Source organism: Protopterus annectens, chromosome 12.part0 (assembly GCF_019279795.1).
Source record: "Protopterus annectens isolate FY-2018-M chromosome 12.part0, PAN1.0, whole genome shotgun sequence".
Taxonomy (NCBI): domain Eukaryota; kingdom Metazoa; phylum Chordata; order Ceratodontiformes; family Protopteridae; genus Protopterus; species Protopterus annectens.
In genome coordinates this window covers 940,578,812-940,601,616 of record NC_056746.1, presented here as the reverse complement: position 1 = coordinate 940,601,616, position 22,805 = coordinate 940,578,812, and the positions used below count along the sequence as shown (strand labels likewise).

General features: G+C 42.1%; 1 protein-coding gene across 1 annotated transcript in view; it reads right to left on the bottom strand.

The window, feature by feature from the left end:
* Positions 1-22,805, bottom strand: part of LOC122816231 (piezo-type mechanosensitive ion channel component 2-like) — a 1,381,906-nt gene that overhangs the window by 694,343 nt on the left and 664,758 nt on the right. Inside the window, exon 19 of the mRNA XM_044088974.1 lies at positions 96-272. Coding sequence (XP_043944909.1) covers positions 96-272 — 177 coding nt within the window. The remainder of the gene's footprint in view (positions 1-95; positions 273-22,805) is intronic.

The window sequence follows — 22,805 nt, the reverse complement described above, 5'->3', positions numbered from 1 at the left end:
ATGGGCCACAGCTAGGTCGATAACCAACTAAGCAATGTGTAAATAAATAAATACATAATTCTTTCCCTTGCCCTTTAGCCGAGTGAGGTACTTACCGCTGTGCAGTTAGAAGAATACTCATAGGGTTTGACGAACTTCAGCTGGTACATCATTTTACATGTGATCATCACACATGACCACACCATCGATATGCTTGATGCATATGGACGGAGCTTAGAAATCGGCAGAGCAAAGACCCACAGAATTAGAAAAACATAATTCATTAAGGATACCTGAAAGAAAAAGTACATTACATTAAGTTAAACATGTGAGTACTCTTAAATTATCTCAGTTAAAATATGCATCTAATTTGAATACTGTATTTATAATGTGATTTGCATAAAGATAGCAGATTATAAGATGAATTAACCAGGAGTGCTTGGATTTTTATACTATCTTTCAGAATATAGACCCTATAAAAGAAGTTTAGCCCACCCAACCCCAGATGGTACATGACTCTGGACAGCACATGGCTTCTCTTCAAAAAAACAAAAAACAAAAAAAAAACATGCATTCTGAAATAAAAAAAGTCATTTATCAGATTATATAACCAGAAAACATGATAAATATGCCATTTTTAAAAATAAAATGCTGGCAGATCTTATTGCACAGAATGTAATTTTTTTAATTGTTTATACTGGTATATGTGGTGAATGCCTGGCTATGCTCATGGAGCTAGATTCTCATTTTGAAACCTTGATAGTTAAATAATTACATGTGCATACAACTTTTCAACCATCTGAGGTTACAATTAAACTATATCAGTATTGTGGGGCATTACTACATTGGTTGTTTAGGCTTTTAATACAGAAAAACTGCACTTTATGTTGTAAGAGTTCAGTGACTCCATCTGGGAGTGAACTAAATTACACTGGGGAAACCAATATTCCAAATCACAACTGTTCAAAAGTACACAGCACAGAAAGCTACAGCAATGCATTTCCATCACAGGAATTATTTCTAGCTTAAAAAAATAGTTTAAAATACACTCACTTGAACATTCAACTATGACTCCACAGTGGCCTGCTGACTTACCTTGATTTGCTTATGACTTCTGACCATACCTCTCAACCTCTTAGAGCAAGAAATCTGGACAAAGACATAAATAATGGGGGACAAAAGACCAAAAATAGGGACACTTTTTAAATATTGCTGTTATAAAGTTGATAGAACAGGTTTTGCATTAGCATGAATTTTCTAAAGGGTACGAAGTCTGAAATTAAAATGTCTGCCATTATTTTGACTCCAATCTTTAATGATTTGCCAGTGATTTGCCAACAAAAACACAATTTTATGAAAAATGGACCAAAATATGAGGCAAAAATCTGGACATTCTGCAATAATATGTACAGTTGAGAGGTATGCTTCTGACTATGGGGTACTGTCATTGCAATTTTTGTGCTTGCAGATCAGGGGCGGCTCGTGCTATAGGACTGCGGGACTGCAGCCCTCCCACCTGTAAAATGGGTCCCCTACCTGTGCATAAAATAAAGTCCCCAGTCCCCCCACCGTCCACCGTAGAACATATAAAAATAAAAAAATATCTCGGACTCTGTGCATGCATGCTTAGTTCCTGGCTGCTGTGTTAGGCAGACCAGAACTCCAAGCACACATACTCAGGCATTCCTGAGCTCCAGACTGCTCAGTTAGGCAGTCCGGATAGGGACGGGAGTTAACTCCACCTTTCCAATCCAGAGATCTGTGTGGTGATGACCGCACAAACCGCAGGCTGGTCCAATTGCAGGAGGCTCCAGCCTCCTCACATCTCACGGGAGACCAAGACCACAGCATGTGCGGGGAGGACAGGACCACATTCGCTTGGGCCAGTATGGGGGACCGATCGGGGAAAACAGCTGCAGAGTACAAGATCGCTGAATGGAGGACTGATCGGGGAAACAGGATCGCATTTGCAGAGTACATGGCCGTTGTGTGTGTCCATTCTGGAGGTAGGTAGGTGTGTCCGTTCTGCAGGGAGGTAGGTGTGTCCGTTCTGGAGGTAGGTGTGTGTGTGTGTGTGTGTGTGTGTGTGTGTGTGTGTGTGTGTGTGTGTCATGCCCCAGTTGCTTCATGGTGGTGGGTAGAGAATAAGGCTTGAACCCTGTACTTTGGGCCCAAGTGACAAGAGCCTGAATTCCCTACCCACCACCATTTCTAAAACATTTGCAGATTTTTGCCTCATATTTGTTCAGTTCCTCATAAAATATGTGGTTTCTGGGTTTATGTTACTTAAAACAGACAGTGGTGCAGTGGTAGCAGTGTTGCCTGACGGCTATGGGTTGTCTGGTTTGATTCTTGGCTGGGGTGCCTTCTGTGTGGAGTCTGCATGTCCTCCCTGTGTTTGTGTGGGTTTGCCCTGGTGGATATTTGTCCCTATTTTTTGGACCGTATTCCCCTATTATTGGCTTCATCCAGGTTTTTTGTGCCAAGATTGAGAGCTATGGTGATAACTGAACTCTCTGAATATGTTTGGGGGCTGTATTCCCCCATTATTGGCTTTGTTCAGGTGTTTTGTGCTAAGATGTAGACAGCTATGGTGAGAACTGAATTCACTAAATGGTAGCCATTTAAGTTTAAGTCTTCCTTTCTTTCATAAAAATAGTTGATTTGCTCTGGTTGTTTTGCACAGGGACCTGGGTTCAATACTTGGCAGTGAAATGTATGGTAATAACACAGCATTTTATTCTAGCAACTTTCCAACATTATACAAGCAATGTTTAAAATGTGTCCCTGGTTTATGGGCTTTTGTCTCCCCCCTCCAAATAAATTTTGGCTTTGTCCAGATTTCTTGTGCTGCAAAGTTCAGAGATACAGCTGAGTGGCGAGCAGATTTTACAAGGAGTTGAGAGCGGCAGGGGAACAAAAGTTAAGTGTTGCTTATGCTGAGTCTGCTTATATTATAAATAGCACAACAGGTAGTGTACTTGCTTTTTGATGCAGAAGGCTGGGGGTTCTACTACCACAGTAGGCAGATCCATTGCTGATACTGTACTCTGTTGTAAAGGGGATGGATACTACAGTCCTCTTTGTCGAAGATACCTAGTAACTATGAACCTGTTATCAGTTTGCCATCCATTCCCTATTGCGATATTACTAGCATTATAATTTTTTTAATGCAACATAAGCAATTTATTCCTCAAGGGCAACAGGCACTTTATTTGTAGATGAAACAATGACATATAAAGTTGTTTGCTAGCAGTAACCTCTTCATTAGTTAACAGATTTCTTTAATGTGGAATTGTTTAGATGGCTTTTACTTCTTCAGAGATTGTGCATATTTACTGATACTGGTGGATTATTGAAGTTTTAGTAAACTTTTATGATGGAAATGTTCTGAATTGGGCAGTTCAACTGTACTGTATTGTACAAGGAATATAATTTAATACAGTCAGGAAGGTGTATCAAAGAGCATGTGTATGTTTCGTGTTCAAGGGGCCTATGATTTGAAAACAGCCCAAAATTAATCTTTATCTGCCACTGGCAAATGCATTTTCTTTGAATGTGGGTTTCAATGCTGTTTCATTGAATGTGAGTTTCAAGGGCAGAGAAGTTTTAATAGTAAGTCAATTTTCAGTGTGAGACTGCATTGGTTTGTTTAGCAGATATCTGTTAGGGTTTATGCTGCAAAATATAAAATAAAACTTTCAAATGAAATCCATATCATCGCAGAAGTAAAGCGGTATGCACATTACAGTGTTTATGGTAAATGGGGCAAAATAACCAAGGAATGGAACATTGGAATGGCTGCGGGGGGGGAGGGGGCGCTCCATTCAACCATGATTTTGTGAGGGGGGAAGGGCAGCAAACTCAGAGAGCCCCAGCTGAACTATACCTCTCAACTGTCCAGAATTTTGCAGAATTAATAGATTTTTGCTTCTTATTTTTGGTTTGTTCCTCATAAAATTTGTGGTTTTCTGCCAAATCATTTAGGAATGAAGTCACTAAATAATGGCAGACATTGAGTTTCAGACGTCATAACCTTCAGAAAAATGCATGCTAAAGCAAGACCTGTTATTCTATCAATTTTCTTACGTTTATACAAGAGCAATTTTTAGTACTGTTTGCATGTTCCCCCAATATATTTGGCCTTGTCCAGATTTCCTGCATTAAGAGGTTGAGAGGTGCATGCAAATAAATCACTTTATAGAATTAGGAATATCCAAACCTCTCAACTGTCCCCAATTTTGGCTCAAAATGTTGCTCTCCCCCTAATAATCCCTCTGCAAAATGGCAATTTTGGAAGAAAACATGGAGGGTTTACAATTATAAATAACTGTAATGATCAGAGTTATAGATTACTTTTATTTCAGAAATGCATGTAGATGATTTTATTTTGTCAGCTGCTCAAGTTAACAGTACTAATTTTAAAAAGGTGTCCCTTCTTTGACAGGTTCCCAGCTGTATTGTGTGGCAATTTTATATTTTTGCATAACATTTTTGGTCTGTTTTTCATAAAATTGTGGTTTTCTGGCAAATTAGTAGCAAATCATTAAAGACTGAAGTTAGAAAATAATGGCAAACATTTGAGTTTCAGATTTCATACCCTTCAAAAAATTCATACTAATGCAAGACCTACTACTATTCTATTATCTTTCTAAGTTTATAAGAGCAATATTTAAACACTGTCTTTATTTTTCGGCCTGTGTCCCACTTCTATGTATGGCTTTGTTCAGATTTCTTGCTCTGAGGTGGAGAGATATGAGTGTCAGAGCCATCACCGTCAGCCAGAGACATTTCAAACTGTGACCTACTTGTTGCACCCCACTCCCCATTGTAGTAGCTCTGGATGTGTCCAAGCAAGGCAAGGAGCAGTTATGCAGTGTAAGTGTGCAGAGTATTCCCCCATTAAGGTAGACCACAAGTACGACCATGGCTTTTCATCTGTCCTTGATTTTGCAGAATGTTCTGTTTTTTTGTAATATTTTTATACTGTTGATTTATGCTTCTTATTATTCAGAAAATGCATGCCTGTGCAGTGCCCTGTTGCTCTGTATTAAAGTAGCAATGCTTTATTGACCATCAAGTAAGCTTGTCGGAGATTGTAAGATGCAAGTAAGCTTTAATAAGCATACTGTTAAAGAATTACCAACATTGAAAGCCTTTTCATTGTTGCCATGCAGAGAATATTTACATAACTAGATAACGTATAAGACTTAGGTATTGAAATGTATATGACAGTATTTGAAATAAAGGACAGGATTACAGTATTTTCAGAAGCTCATTACATTTGTTGGAGACTTGCAGTTATCTTTCCAGGCTTTACCCGTAAACTAAACAGAATTCCAGGCTATCATATGTGGTCCATAACTTGTGCAGTAATCCTTTAAGCAATTTATCTTGAGCTTATTTCTTGTTTGTTGTTCATTTTTTACTTTGATCATGTGTTCCCCATGAAACAAGTAGATAGTTGTCAGGCAGCAGGTCTTTTTTGGATAAGAAACATTTTTACAAGTGGGGGTATCACAGAGATTGCTACTTTCAGCATGCTATTGGTAATTTTATAAAGCTGAATATAAATTATAATTAGAACTGCAGTGCAAGGAGAAGTGGTTTGAGCTGAGTGCTTCTTGTTTTATTTTATACTTGATTTTGATTGGCATTCCAGTAATGTAATTAAAAAGCAGTTTATTTTTTTAATGCCTCACAGCCTTTGTGTTTCCATCTAGATATTAAGTAAGTTGTCATGTAGCCAACGCATTGAAATATTTTTTCTTCTACACTTCATTTTGTCTTGACTGGACTCTCGTAATGATGGTTTGGCACCCAGGACAGCATATTTAATTAAAGTCCCAGTTGTGGTTTTGAGCATTGCTCCACCCCTTTCTAGTTGGTCACACCCCTTCCCACTGGCCCCACCCATTCAGCTGTCTCCTGCAGCGCCCCATTAATTTGAAGTCACCAGCTGCCACTGTTGCAGATGTATCACATTTGTTACCCAGGAAGTTGGTGATACAAAAATTCTTATGAAGTTCCAGCTAGTGTTTCAAGACTGCTGTGATGGGTTTCTGCTCAAGACCCTCTAATTAGTATTTGTTAATAAATGCTGACAGTTGTTTCTTCTGTCTTAATTTTATGGTTACCAGTTGTATAGTATGATATAATATACTGTTGTTTTTGTTTAAGTGCTGCAAAAACACAGCCCTCTTGTCTAAGAGGTCATCTATACACAGTAACACTGTTACATGGTATTTATATATATTTCTTAACCAGGGTAGAAAACTAAACTATCCCAGGGATTCATGAAGTTTCCGTGCAAAAATAAATTATTCTTGCAAGAAACCGACCGTGTCCATGTAGAGCAGCAGCTCGCCTTGCATATTCATGAAGGCACGCTGCTCTTCTCTTAAACGGACACGGTCTGTGTGTACGGGCATAGGGGGTGTGTCTGAGAACAGTGCTCTCGGTATAAACACGCCCACTGCACTCCATAATTGCCGTACGGCAATTTAAATATAGCGAGAGTGTCCTTGGACACCATTACTTGTCAACTGGACAAGTAATCTGGACACAGCCATGGACAAATGTAAGATATTTGCTCTCACAAACGTACAAAGTGGATAGAATGACAGGCTTCACATTAGCATGAAGTACACAAAGGGCATGAAGTCTAAAACTCAGATGTCTGTAATTATTTCCTAACACTTTGCCACTAATCTGCCAAAAAGCCACAATTCTATGAAAAATGGACCAAAATATAAGGCAAACATCTGGGCAGTCTGTGACAATCTGTACAGCTGAGAGGTATGGCAGACACTGTTAGTGTCCGTGGAGCTTACCTCTCAAATGCAAAGCCTGTCATGTCATCACCATTGAAAAGCACAGCCCCCCACAGATAATGTTGCAGAAAAGGAAGCCAATCTGGTGGTCCCCTGCCATAAACAAACTCTACAACAGAAGAAAGAAACTGTTGCAAAAAAGAGTAAAATCCTATGATTGGAGGAACTCCCTGGTCAGCCTCAGTAAGAAGCTGTGATCCCTCATAAAATCCTCCAAAGCTAGTTGCAAAAACAAAATCGCCACTGATTCTAAAGACAATCACAAAGCATTCTATAGCTATGTCAAGAATCTTAATGGCAACACTTAGATCTGCTCTGAGTTACAGCACAATCACACTAAATATACAGAATCAACTGATATGGCCAACATCCTGGCAGATAGGTTCAGTGCTAACTTTACCCCCCTCTCACCCCCTAAAGGGCCCATCTCTATACCGGAAGAATGCAAAGTTCCTGTAATCACGGCTCCACAGGTAAAAACCACACTCTCCAAAGCCAAGAACACAGCATCCATAGGACCTGACAACATCCCAGGCTGCATTGTACATGAACTACAGAATGAACTGGCACCCCACCTAAGTACCATGTTCAATCATAGCCTCACCTCAGGCTTTGTGCTCACTGAATGGCACACAGTGACGGCTATCCCACTCCACAAAGGGGGAGCCACCACGGACTCCGGGAACTACAGCTCCATTAGCCTGATGAGACTGGTCTGCAAAGCTATGGAACATATCATCATTGAACATATAAATAATGACACTGGTAATCTCCAAACTCTGGAACCCACCCAGCTTGGGTTTGTAAAAGGCAGATCATGTCTCCTAAACCTGATAGACTTCTTTGAAGTGGTCACTAAACTGTAGATGAAGGTAATGTGGTTCAAACAGCCTATGTATATCTCGCCAAGGCTTTTGACACCATCCTCCTCTCTGTAATTATAGATAAACTTGTTAAACTAGGTATAAATCCCTATGTCACAAGATGGATTGCCAACTGGCTCACTGACAGAACCCATACTGTGAAAGTAGCAGACTCCAAATCTGACTTCAGACCAGTGACAAGTGGAGTACCACAGGATTCAGTCCTGGGTCCTCTCCTGTTTGGTATCTACTTCTCTGAAGTACAGGCTAACACAGAAGGTCTTTGGCTAACGAAGTTCACACATGGCTGCAAACTAGGAGCCATAACTGAAACTCCTAACGATGTGGACATCCTACAAAAGGGCCTCACTGAAACAGATGCCTGGTGTCAAAGCCATGGCCTCAAGCATAATGCCAAAAAGTGCATTGTCATCCCTTTTGGTAAAAACTCTGTACCCATGAGCTACCACATAGGCGGTAGTCTACTTAACAGTGAAAGTGTGATAAGAGACCTTGGGACACAGGTGGACAGTAGTCGCTACTTTGATAATCACATTGCCACAGTAGTCAGGAAATCATTCTACGTGGCACACCTCATCACAAAAGATTTCTCATCTAGGAAAAAAGAGGCCACTGTTCCCCTCTACCGTCACTCTTTAGACCCATTATAGAATACAGCGTCCCTTTTGGTATGTACCCCACAAGACATCTACAACAACTGGAAAGGCCACATAAATACCTCACAAAGAGAATTACTGACCTCAAACAGATGCCCTATGCATACCGTCTCAATTGCCTACTCAGAGGTGATCTCTGCCTAACATACAAAGCTATGTCAAACCCAGAGCTGTTGTACATGCTCCACTTAAAGAAATCCCAATCCCTCTGAGCTACATGCTCTAGGGACTTAAACCTTGTCACCACAATAAACAGAACATGCTGGAGGGATAGATTCCTTTCCCAGAGACTTCCCATACTCTGGAACAAACTACCTATCTATATCAAACAAAGCTCATTAGCACTCTTCAAGAAAAATCTTGATGATTGGACGGGAGGTAGGAAATTCACCCCGGGGATCACTTCTGTGGCTCTGCTCGACAGGGGCACAGGAAAATAATTTTCTTGTGTGGCAAAAGCCAGGGTACCTTTTTGGCTAGGCTTATATAGGCCCTAGGGCCAATAGTCTAGTACTTACCTCTGAACCTATGAAATCAATGTACATACCCCTACAGTACAAAAAAACTCCACAACAGTTTAAATTTTTTTTTTCAGTCCGCAATAAAGTTTAAGCATAGCTAAGTGGGTGTGCGCATCGCGCAGCTCTGCTCAGCCTAGCTTACACATCACAAATAGCTAAATAGGAATACACCTCTCAAAATAGCAATGCAGAAATAGCAAAGTGGTTAGAGCATTTGCTTTGCAAGTAGTCGTTCCCAGTTCAATCCCCACTGAAGCCAATTTGCATTTTACTTGTGAAAGCAGTACATAATTTTATTTTTAATAATTAGGTAGTAAATACCATATATTTGTAAATCAGAGTAGTGCAGTAGGCCCAAATGTGAGGTGTCAGTGTAATAAAGTTGTGAAACCCCCAAATAAACACAGGTGCCCCATACAGTATATTCACACAAGAATAAATGTATTGAAAGCACATTGGGGGATATCAGGTGAGATAAACAAAATTATAACATGTCAGGAATGATGAATTAATCCCATAGAGTTGATAGTCCATAATCGAGCACTAATCCAGGCATTCTTTAAAGTATTCAATTGTATTTATTACTGCTTGGTAGTAACTTGATTAAAGTGTAGCTATCATTCTAAGTCTTTTGGATTAAGCACTTGGGCTTCAGACCAGTTGTTTTACATTAGGAAGGTTTGTGACCTGCACTGTGGTGGCAGGATAGGTAGCTTACATCCTTCTAAGTTGGGAACTGCTGATTGAGGGCTCAGTGTCTGTTATTCTAAAAGTGTATTAGTTCTGGTTTAAGCACTTGGGCTTCAGGCCAGTTATTTTACATTAAGAAGGTTTGTGGTCTGCACTCTTGTGGGAGGAGAGGCTGGACTCTGCCCTTCTGAGCTGGGAATTTCTGGTTAAAGGCTTATAGTGCCTGCATATTTGAACTGTTTCTTACTGAAACTGGTACACCTTGTTTGCTGTAGCATAGACTAGATCCAGACCTGCTGAATCTAGCTTTGTTTGTATGCCTGTTGTTTGTTTGCTTGTTATTTCCCTGAAACGCTAATTCCACCTAAAACGCGGCTTTTCAGCGCTTCTGTGGATCCCTAGTGATATCTGCATTGCTTACTGTACTTATTTCCTTGTTTCACTTGAAAGAAAGTTACTGTTTGTCGTTTTTGCATTTAAGTTACCTGTAACACATTGAATTTAAGTTACCTGGCACTTGCTCACTAAGTCAGCACTAAAAAATTAAAAGCTCTACACCCTCACAAACTCCCCTTGAGTACCTTGTTCCCCATTGGCCCTTTTTTCAATTATAAATGAATTCCCAGTACTATTCTAGCATGTCCAAAGGTCAGTTGTCAATCTCCTCTCCGGTCAAGCTGGTGAATCTGGGAATCTTGAGGCAATGTTACAACTGCCTCATGTACACAGACAACCCTCTCCTCCTCCCAACAAATTCCAACACATGTGAGAGATGCAACCATATAGCCAAACTGGAGGCTAAGCTCTCTCAACTCAGTACTGGCGTAACCAGTCAGGAGGAGAAGGAAACCACACTCACTACAATTCCAGTCTCAGATAGACCTACCACGACAGCAAACCAAACACATAAACACACAAAAACATACCCGGAGGCTCTAAATAAAAATCTGCCTAAGCAGCAGAGACCTCCAAAGCAGACACTCAAGCAACCGCTACCCCAAAACAAAACACGTGCAACACATAGCTCACAAAGCCAGTGTGCCGAACAGTCACAGCCCTTAAGGCTAAATAACACACCTGATACACTTGTAATAGGTGACTCTATTGTCAGGCACACTGACGTCCCGCTCACCAGGCTGAACAAGGAGAAGGTCACGGTGAGCTGCCTGTCGGGCGCTAGGATCCACCACATAACACAAGCACTCAGGTCACTCCAAGGCAAGTACAAATATGACTCAGTCATTGTCCATGCTGGTGTGAATGACCTGAGATGTACCTCCCTGGACTACATGAAAAGAGACATAGAGGAGCTCTCTGAGCATGTAGCCCAGGCTGGTATGATCCTGACCTTGAGTAGCATCTTACCCTCACCAAGAATGATGCCACAATATGAAGACAAGATGATCAATTTCAACAATTGGCTTAAGTATTGGTGTCATTCAAAGGGGATCGAATGCCTGTCAGCCTGGGATGACATGCTCGACAAGCCACGATGCTTCGCTAGGGACGGCTTGCACCTGTCACCCCTGGGCTTTCGGATATTGGCAAAGGCTCTTGCTATCCCCATAGTGCCTTTTTTAGGCAAGGCTCAAAAGACAAACCCACCTCCAAAGGTATCACAAGGGATAAGAAACTAAGAGTAATGCTACTCAATGCCAGAAGTCTAAACCTCAAGATGCACGCACTCGAAACTCTCCTTAGCATGGAGAACATTGATATCTGTGCAGTAACAGAAACCTGGTTCAAGGCTCTCGAGAGCACCCCAGCACTACCAGGTTATACCTCATACCATGCTTTTCGGCCCCAAAACTTGGACCGAACCACAAAAGGAGGAGGAGTATCAATATTCGTCAAAGATACCCACACCTCCAGGTTGGTGGCACAGCACCAAGCATCAGAGACTATCCATGTGCAACTAACAGTGGGTAAAACTGCCTTCCAGTTTATAGCCTGCTACAGACCACCCTCCCAAACCCAGGAACCCCACTCAGCCTTCCTGAGAACACTAGAAAATATGAAGGTCTCTCCAAACACCATTATATTGGGAGACTTCAACTACCCAAACATAGACTGGGAGCATTACTCTAGCTCCAACACCCTAGCCCAAAGGTTCCTAGAATTTATAAACTCATATGCTATGGAACAACTTGTTACCACTCCCACAAGAGGGGAAAACATACTGGACCTGATCATCACCAACATGGGGACTCTATGCTCCAGACCAGAAGTGTATCCCTCACTGGTAAGATCAGACCATAAACTAATCTCACTGGATATTCACATCCCGACCCCACCCCCTGCCCAGAAAACCACAGTGAAAAACTTCTCTAAAGCAAATTTCACACTCCTCAAAACCGAGGTGGAATCCTTCAAAGCCCCTGGGCCTGTGGAAAATACGGCCCAGACCGCAGAATCCTTTATAAATGCATTCTATGAACACCTTCAGGAATGCATGGATCATGCAATCCCAAATAAAACCAAGACCCAATCCTCCAAAGGCAGACGTCATGTCTGGTGTACCCCAGCCATAAACAAACTATACAATAGAAGGAGGAAGCTACTACATGACAGAGCAAAATCCCAAAAAGGGAAGGCATCTCTGATCAGTATTAGCAAAAAACTACGGCACTCATAAAATCGTCTAAGGCCAGCTTCGAGAGAAAAATTGCACAGGACACTAAGGATAATCACAAGGCTTTCTTTAGTTATGTTAGGAATCTGGGTGGGAATTCCCAGATATGCTCAGAATTAGTCCAAAATGACAAAAAATACACCGAACCCATAGATATTGCCAACATCCTAGCTGACAGGTTCAGTGCAAACTTCTCCCCCCCTCCCCACCAAAAGGGCAAATATCTATCCCAGCAGAATGCTGCCCCCCTGACATCTCAGATGCTCAGGTAAGAGCCGCCCTCTCCAAAGCAACAAACACAGCATCAATCTGACCAGACGGTGTCCTGGGCTGCATCTTACATGAACTCCAAGAAGAGCTAAACCCAAACATAAAACTACTGTTCAATCTCAGCCTTACTATAGGATATGTACCCAAAGAGTGGCGTACAGCAACAGTGGTCCCTCTCCACAAAGGTGGTACCTCAACGGATCCTGGAAACTATCGCCCCATAAGCCTGACTAGCTTGGTCTGCAAAGCTATGGAAAGGATCATCATGGACCTCATAAATAAAGATATTGGGGACCTACAGTCACTGGATCCTACCCAGTTTGGCTTTGTTAAGGGCAGATCCTGCTTCTTAAAACTGGTCGATTTCTTTGAAACAGTCACCAAGGCCATTGACGAGGGGAAGGTGGTCCACACAGCCTACCTGGACCTTGCAAAAGCCTTCGATACAATACCCCACTCAGGCATTATAGATAAGCTCACCAGCTTAAATATAAACCCCTATGTCACTAGATGGGTTGCAAACTGGCTCAAGGACAGAACCTACATGGTTAGAATTGCTGGAGCCATGTCAGACTCCAAACCAGTTACAAGTGGCATCCCACAAGGCTCAGTCCTGGGACCTCTCTTGTTCGGTATATATTTCTTGGAGGTACAGGCCAACATGGAAGGACTGTGGCTGACCAAGTTCGCAGATGACTGCAAACTGGGCACCATAATTGACTCTCCAGCCAACACAAGCATCCTCCAAAAGGGCCTCATAGAAACAGACAACTGGTGCCAGAGCCATGGCCTCAAGCTAAACGCCAAAAAGTGTATAGTCATCCCCTTTGGCAAAAATAAAGTGCCCACAAATTACCACATAGGTGGTAATCCATTAAGTACGGAAGAAGTAATTAGGAACCTGGGGACCCAAGTTGATAGCAATCTCTCATTTGACAACCACGTGGCCAAAGTGGTTAGAAAAACATTTTATATAGCCCACCTAATCATGAAGGGATTCACATCTAGATCAGGGGAGGTCATCGTGCCTCTTTACTCATCCCCCATTAGGCCCATAATTGATTACAATGCCCCTTTTGGGATGTACCTTACCAGACACCTGCAGCAACTGGAAAGACCCCAGAAGTACCTCACCAAGAGGATCAAAGGGCTCAAACAGATGCCATATGCTGCCCGGTTAAAGAAACTCCAGCTCTACTCAGTGGCATACTGCCTGCTCAGAGGCGATCTGTGCCTGATGTATAAAGCTATGTCCAACCCAGAATTAATGGACATGCTGCACCTCAGAAAATCCAAATCCCATCGAGCTACGCACTTGAGAGACTTGAACCTCAGCACTGAAATAAATAGGACATGCTGGAGGGACAGATTCATAACCCAGAGGCTCCCTTCACTCTAGAATAAAATCCCAGTCCAGGTTAGGCAGAGTCCCTCATTGACTCTCTTCAAGAGGAATCTTGATGAGTGGATGATGGGAGATCGTAGGTTTACCCCGGGTATCACTTCTGTGTCACTGTTAGACAGAGGCACAGTATACTAACCTCGAAAAAGGGCATAACAAAATTAATTTAAAATGGGTGGCGAAAGCTAAACACACTCTGGATAGGCTTATAAATGCCCTAGGGCAGATAGCCTAGTATGAACCTATGAACCTATGAAATAAAATTAAAACAATAAGAATCAAGATACTCCAGATGCAAGGGGAGAAGGAGGGTCAAAGAGGCAGGAGCCAGACAAGGAACCATGGAACGCAAACCAGAGCAAACAACCAACATGAGATGCAGACAGCCCGAGAGGGTTGGATGGGACACAGGGCCTCAGTAACTCTGGGATGCAGAGAAGAACCCAGAGGAAGGCAGAATTGGGAATAACAAACTTGTGGAAAAGGAAAGAGGAGTTTGAACCCAATCTGGCTGTAAACATTGGAAGATAATCTCTCCAGAAAACTGCTGGTGAAGGGAAGAAGCAATCAAGGAGACGAAAGACAACAAAGATCTGTCCAGTGTCTCCAAACAAAGGGGCCTGAGAAAGAAAAAGAGAGATCTAAAAGCTGCTGGAATAGCTAGTATCTAACAAAAAGAAAATAAAATATACAATTGGCTACCATTCTAAAATCAGGATTCAAAAGAAATATAAATAGCTGGAATGCTCATTAAAAAAGAAAAAAAATCTGGGATTAGTAAACTGGCCAACTAAAAAAAGTGCCAAATCAACACTATTAATAGAAACAGCGTATAAGGAGGGTTCTTTCAAAAAATCAAAAAATGGAGATCTATATACAATACAACTTGAACATAGAGAAAAAAACAATACAACAATTGATAAAATCTAAATTTCCAAAGAGAAAAAATTCTTGATTAATACGTAATATATATATATATATTAATGTATATAACCATTAAAAAAAGTAAATTTATTTATAAATAAATATATATTTAAATATATATATATATATATATATTAATTAGCTAAGCAACTAATATGTTAACTATATGTTTCTATATTACATACTTAAAACATCAATGTGTATACATTTTGGGTTTCCTTCTTTAGTTAAATTTACACTGTTTGAAATACTGCATGTGTTTTTTGCAATATTTCATTTTGAATTCAAACAGGGCCTTTGAATATTATGTGGTATATATTCATAATTTTACAATATTTGAACTATTTCTTATATTTAAATTCTATTTTGTATTTGTTACAATCCATGTCAGAATTAACTTTTTAACTGGATGTTACCTATACGGGTCTTGATATTTTGGCCGCCTTTTCCTTAGCTTTAATAACAAACTGTTGGACTTTTTTAATGCAGGACTGTTTTTTTGGCGCTTTTTTCATGTTAAATGGTTTATTTCCAAAACTTGTGTTAAGCGATTTCAAATGTGGCAAACAGGACTTGTTTCTCTCAGAAACTGTTATAACTGTTGTGTTTTTTTACTTGTTCTTAGATGTAGTTTAGCAGCTTCAACGATTATGCTAGACAAAATGTTTGATCACATGTCGCATTTTTTTATTAGAGAAACTAGTTAATTAGAACTGTAACTTGTTGGAAGATAATCAGACTTTTATTGTCTGTTTAGATCTGAGTTGGCCCATCCTATTTGCGGTACTTGAATTCTGTCTGAAGTGTTTGTTCTTTGGTAATTTGGTTTTGAGGCAAATAATTATAATTTTTTAGATTGTTTAGAAAATGAAATGTTGTAGCATCTTAAGGAAGGATAGGAAAGTATACAGAGAGGCCTTTCTGTTTTTTTGGCAAGGATGGAAAAGAGCTTGATCAGACTTTGAATTGTTTTGTCTCTGAGAAAATAATATCTGAGCAAGGAGTGAAAGAAGAGATACTCTAAAGAAAGAGTATATGTGAATTATAGCTGTTTAAATCCAGGAAAAAGATAGAAGGGCGTCAATTAGTTTCTTGAAGCAACTGAGAGGAGGGAGGAAGAAGGGAGGTGACACAGTAGAATTAGATTTTAGGAAAGCTCTACAAAGTTTGTGGGATATAATGCCAGGTGTCTTGAGGAGAAAGTGAAACATGACATGAGCGAGCCAACTGAACTTTGACCGTGGAATGATGAGAACCCTAGAGGAAAGATTTCAGCTAGAAAATCCAAAACTGTACATGAATAGGATAAGAGGAGGACAAAACAGGAGGCTTGAGGAAATCTCACCAAGCAAAAGCTCACCCACATGATTGGTGGTATGCAAAAGGGAAGAAATTTATCCGTGAAGTTCGAAGATGAGGAAGCCTAGAGCATTAACGCAAAGTCTAGTGAGGAAGTGAAAGAAGCCAAGCTGTGAATGACCGATGTGAAATGGGCAGTGGGAACTGGATTCCTTATGGACGTCTCACTGAGAAGATTGGCCAGGGCTGAAAAACTGGGTCAAGATGGAATTGCGAAACCAAATTTGCGGGGCCCTAACACGCAAGAGGAAACAGCCTGGGCAAGGAAATGGAAGCAACCAAGCTGGACCACCTCTGGTGGAAATGGATGATCAGAGGAGTGGGATTAAATGGGGAAAATCTGGCAAACAAATAAAGCTAAGAGCTGGGGCTGAAACGAAGTGGGAACGGAAACCAGAAGGGAAGCAAGAAAGGGGCTGGGCATTAGCATTTTGTGAGGCGTGGTAGCTTGAGTACCCTGTGAATTCCACTAGAGATTGTTTGCAGTTGATAGATGGGAGGCATGAGGCGCTCTCGCTCTCTGGGGATATCCAGAAGGAAGGCTGAGAAGAAGTGGGATGCACTGTTTATGGAAACCTACAAGACGATGAACATACTACCCCATTGAAAATCTCTCCACCCAAGATGAGACGAGAGATAACCGCGCTCTTTTGCTACGCCTGCCAATCCACCATTTGGTTGTGTTTCCAGGATAGAAACCGTGACCAGAAGAAAGAAGAGACGCCATTGCCACGTTCTTCTAAAAGCAGAAAGTCGTGGAGGCCTACATTGTGTGCAGGTGGTGATGCACATGTACCACGTCATGAATGCCATGCCCTGATGCAACCCCCCCCGACCCGACCAGGGAGCTGTAGTAACTGTGGTGGCACCCGGTCAGGGGGGCTAAAGGGTCTGCTCTGATGAACCTGGGAGAAGAAATCCACCAGGATAGGTGGTTTTGCAAATTATAATCATCAGAGACTGGGCAGTTGGGGAAGCATGGTTGAGTGGTAATTGTTGGTGTGGAACACTCTGATGAACCTGTGAGAAGAACCACCAAAGGCTGAAGGAAGAAAGAAGAATCATCGAGGCCCAAGACTTACCCAACTCCAGTAGGGACCATTGGTTTTTTTGCCAAGGATGAATCGCATTACGGCTTTGGATATCAGAGGATTCTCTGGCTTGTGAGGTTTGCTGACATCTGAACAGTGTCCCAATTGCCTCGCCTATAAAAGTACTGGAGAGGCAATAAGGAGGGTTTTTTTGACATCTAGGATCGAATTCCTAACTGGCAGAGCTGACATCTTAATCCTGGCTTGGAGAAGTTGATGAAGCTGGGTGTGGGTGCTGGAGGAGCCGGAGGTCAGGATGGATCAAGGAAAACTTCCTTGACTTCTCAGATGAGCCGTGACCACCGCCATACACGGGGTGAACAAGGTGGGCTGTAGTGGAGAGTACAAAGGCCAGGGCTCCTGAATTGAAAATGACTGACCCAAGTTGAGAAACCTTCTGGACTTCTGGGCGCCTGCGTGATTTTATGTGATAGCACACATCCTGAAGGCTTATTGAAACATCCAGTTGTCTCAGCCAGAAAGCGAGAAACCTTCAGCGGCAAAATGACGATTTTTTTGTCTTTTCACAGACTTGCTGAGAGCGCTGCTGATCTCCAATATTGGTCTCCCTGCCTTTTTCTTCGATTGAACAAAATGAGAACCAAATCTGGTCTTTTTCACTGACTGGACTGAACTGAGGGCACTGGATGTGTTTGTGATTCCGCTTTTTGGGCTTTTAATTTGAGACTTTAGGAACATCTGGAAGGGAAATCTTTTGAACTGAGAGAGAGGCGCTGGAAAGGAATCCTTTGAGTGGGTCAACTTAGAACGGGTGTCTGTTGAGATGGGAATTTTGTGAGAAGCAGATTAGAGGAACTGAATTTCTGTCTCCCTAGGTCGCCTGTCATATTCAAGCCTGGAAGCACTAGATGATCAGCCTTGCATCCGCCTATGGCTTCTCCGGCCCGGAGTCAGAAAGCTAACAGTGAGCCGAGGTATCAGCGAGACCTGTCTGACCTGGAGAAGAACCATCGCGCTTCTCGAAGCCGCTCGAAAGCCGAAGAACGCTCGACGGAGCCCAAAACAGTCAAGAACCCCCAGACCAGACTCGACGAGTACAGACAAGGAAAGTAAGGAAGGAGAGGAACGCTCGCCACGGGAGCCGATAGAGACATAGCGATAGCGCCGGAGCCAGGTGTCATACCGACGAGCCTTAGCCACATGGTGATCAAAAGTATCGCACAAAATTATAAAGGAAATTTTATCGCTTTACCCAAGCTGGATCTAGCGGGAAAGGAGGGCAAGAGTTGATGAGCTGGGCCAGGAGCTTTAGGGGCAGAAGCCTGGATCTTTGAGGCTTTAGGCCTTGCCGTCTTAGAGGGAGGGAGCCCTCCAGACTGAGCCGGGAATTTCTTTTTTTGAGAAGTCCCTGCCTCTGGATTTTCGAATCCTGCACACCAACAGAGGAAAAGAGGGGTCCAGTAGGAGAGGTGGTAAGAGAGGTCCCATAGATACAAGAACATCTGGAGACATGTTCTGACACATTCTACACTTCTTGAACCTCTGTTCTTTCTTTTTTTTGACCTTCAAGGTTCTTTGGCAACACACACACAAAACACACACAACACACAGAGTCCCTTAATCAAAAATATTAAAAAATAAAAAATAACACACACACACGACAGGGAGGGATGAAGGGGGGAGGAGGAAGGAGAAAATAAATAAAAAAAGGGAAAGAGAAAAGAGAAAACTAAAAAAAGACCAAAAAACTAAAAAAAACAAAAAAACTAAAAAAAGAGAGAAGAATGAATGGGGGGTGACTAATGTGTATAATAAAACACTTACCAAGAGCTAAATAAAAGGAGTAATCATCAGCCGGGACGGTCGGCGTACTATCTATTTACCGCCTTGCATTATGGGATGGGATATGGGCCTCGAAAAAAGGTAAAAGAAGCGAGCTTAGCAGCACAGGAGCCGCAGGATCGGATCGGCTCCGAACCCATCCAGCAAGAATGAAGGTGAGATTGACAACCTAACATCATAAGCAATGCTAAGCATTGCACAGCTATGCTGACCAGGTGTAAGCATTGTGTAAATATGAATGCTAAGCAATGAGTAGCCCAACTAACTGGATTTGCCCATTGGGAAGCAGTGCTGAACCTGTCCTTTAAGTACTGCCAACCTTAGCTAAGCAGGTCTGCCCACAGCTTAGCTTACTCAACATATTCAAAACTGTCCAAACACAACAAAGGGTGGGAAATTGGCCATATTTAAACCTCACAGGCAGGAATACAGCTCATAACTGGTCCCACTGTAGGCATTATGGCAGGTGTTGGAGAGGGCATGCGCTTTCAGGTGCAGCTCTGGGGCATACAGGAGTCCAGGTGCATGGTAGGACTCCTTGTTAAAAACCATGCCGTGAGACTGCTGCAGGACCAGTACCAAGGCTCCCAATATAAAGCGGAGGCCTGGGAAAGTCTCACCCGTGACCTCACTAGTGCCACTTGCATCCCTCAGACTGGTAAGCAGGTCTGGCACCACTATGCAGACTTGAAGTGGAGGAAGAGGGAGCTCTTGGACCAGTGGGTCCAAGAAGCACAGTAGAGGGGTGATGTCCCTGGCATGTGTAAGTATTCATATCAGTAACTGTTTACCAAAGTCCAGCCTGTGAATGTGATGGATAAGTATGCATAAATGTTCCTCTATCTTCTTTACAGCTCCAGCTGAGCGAGCTGCGACCCAGTAAGCCCATGCCAGCAGGTTGCAAAGGCTGCATCGCGAGACTGGTGAGTAACAATCTAGATTGCAGTATTCATACCAAATAAATATAAAGGAGTAGAATGTCACCTGACAGTATTAAAAATGGGTATGGTTTGTACTGAATAAAGAAGCCAATATTACAGTAATAGTCTCATATAGGTTATATATAAATAAAACTGTAACTGCCTGTCAATAAAATTCAAAACCCTGGACTGGTTTTGTTTACTCTGGTATGGTATGAATTTAAATGTGTACAGGTCATGCATAGCAGCTATAGCTCTGAAAGCATTAAACAATCAAGTCTCATCTGACAAAGTTAGTGTCTCTGTAAGACACGACATTAACTTATATTAAAAATGTCATGCACCAAGATCTGATATCTGAATAGTAATGTTGTGTTAACCACTGTTTTCCACACTGTGCTATGTCAAAAGGTATGTATAGGAATGTATCTATAAGAATGTTGTAATTACAATGTCAGATTGTACAACAAAGAGAGAATGACACAGAAATCATGCAAGGAAGAGACAGCAGTTTCTCCATAGCTCCATCCAATGACACACAAACTTTTATTTTTAGCAGAAACAGCCACAGTTTGATTCCTGGGAGTGCTAGTAAGCTGTATGCATAATTTCAAGTAGTATTTTGTGAATATGTGTAGAAACAGTCAGGTAGTGTTAACAAACATTCCCTCCACAAGTGTTCCAGTTAAGAGAAGGCATAAAGTAGCTATAAGAAGGCTGTAGTTATACTGTGTCCCACAGCCATGGCCCAACTCCAAGGCTGCAAATGATAGCAAGATAAGTACATACACCAAGTTGTCTCCCCCAAGAAATGTTCAAAAGTGTCATACTGTTACAGCTACCGGTCCCTGCTGCCAACAACCAGGATGACCGATAGAAATCAAGGCAGAGTATGGCAGTAGCGCAACACACTCATGCGCACACACACACACACACACACACACACACACACACACACACACACACACACACACACACACACACACAGTATGACTGCACATATGTAACCCTGACTATGTGAATATGGGTAGAAACAGTCATGAAGTATTAACAAACATTCCCTCCACAGGTCTTCCAGGTAAGAGAAAGTATAAAGTAGCTATAAGAAGGCTGTAATTATACACTGTGTACAAACATACCACTGCCCAACCCAAAGCAATAGGTTGTTGTAATAATACCTGTAGAATAATAAGTAGAGCAATGATCATTAAAGCTGTGACCACTGCAAGAATCTAAATTTGTTAATTGACATCTCTGTCTCTCCCTCACCTTATTTTCACCAGTAATCGAAACACATAAATGAATGGGTATGTTTTCCACCAAACCTACTGTTGGGACATGTCCTGTTGTTCTACAAATGTTGAAATGTATTCCAATTAATGTTCCCTGTTCAAATACTATTATTGGTGGCCTGCTGCTATCAACGTAACCTTCATGCCGGTGTAATGATCACTGTGGTTCCATATACACATGTGTTCTGTTTGCTATGCAAATATTCCAAATCTGTTGTTTTGGGTTAATGGGAATACTCATACATGCTGTTATAACTAATCCTGGAATGCGTTTTCCATTATTAACCAACATATGTTCTAAACCTGCAACACCATCGCACATCTGGGAAGGCCGATCCCAGTGGATCCGCCTCTCCCACCTCATCTGGCCATGGCACCGTCCCCCAGCATGTCTCCTCATCTGCTGGTCTTGCACCACCTACGCACTGCCTCAAGGGATGGGGATCGTCCCACCACTGGGCACGGGCATGGACAGGATCCTGTCACCTGAAGGCAGGTCCGGGGTCTGGTGCGTAGCGAGCTCCGCAAGGAACTGGGAGATCTGCTATGCCAGCTTGAGGCCGCGTGGCACAATAAGAGGGTCAGCCTGCCCCTCCTGCTCATCCCCCAACACAGCCACTTAAAGAGCCGTGAAGGTGCAATGGTGACTGCCCATGGGTGGGGACTTCAGTCCCAGTGCATCCATTTGGGGGCTCGTGGGCTTCCGATTACCAAAGACCCCTCCCCGTCCAAGGTGTTTATCCCCCACATGTGTCATATACCACCCCTGTATGCTGTCTTGTCTGTTTTCCTATCCAACTTCCCTCCCTTAAATATACCTACTATCCTTCCCCAACATCCCACTCTCACCTTAAAAACAAAAAAGGGCAATCTGTTCCCAAAAACATATGTCGCCCCATACATAGCTGTCCGTTTCACACACGTGTCCACTGGACACATGTAATCTTGTCTAATGGCTTCACAACAAATTATTGTTGTCCTCACCACTCCCTCCCAGGGGTTTGAGTGTCCAAATTTACCTTCAAATTCAGTATATATGCACAGCTGTTGCTATAGAAGAAATGGACAGCTATGCACCTTCCCTACACACATCCTGCACATCCCTAGCTATCTTTCTTATTGTTTTTCCCTCTTCGTGCCCCTTTTTTCACCACTTTCCTATCACCCCTTTTTTCTTTTCTTTTAAAGAAATTAGCATGGGGGTAAGTGGGAGTAAGCAGTCATAAGTGGGACTAAGCCTGTTTGCCCTATGCTAATCAATGCCTACACATATTAAGCACTTTTCAGGCTGTCTGTCAACATAGTTAACTGGAAGTTAGCATTGCTTACCACCATGCAAACCCACTTACAACAGCTTAAAAGTAAAAACAAATAGATCACCAGCAGGACTTGCAGACCACAGATTTATTCACTAGGTTAAGCGCTTTCATCAAATACAATTGACTTGAATGAAGTCAATTGTATTTGATGAAAACGCTTAACCTAGTGAATAAATCTGTGGTCTACAAGTCCTGCTGGTGATCTATTTGTTTTTAGTTTTTGTTTTTTT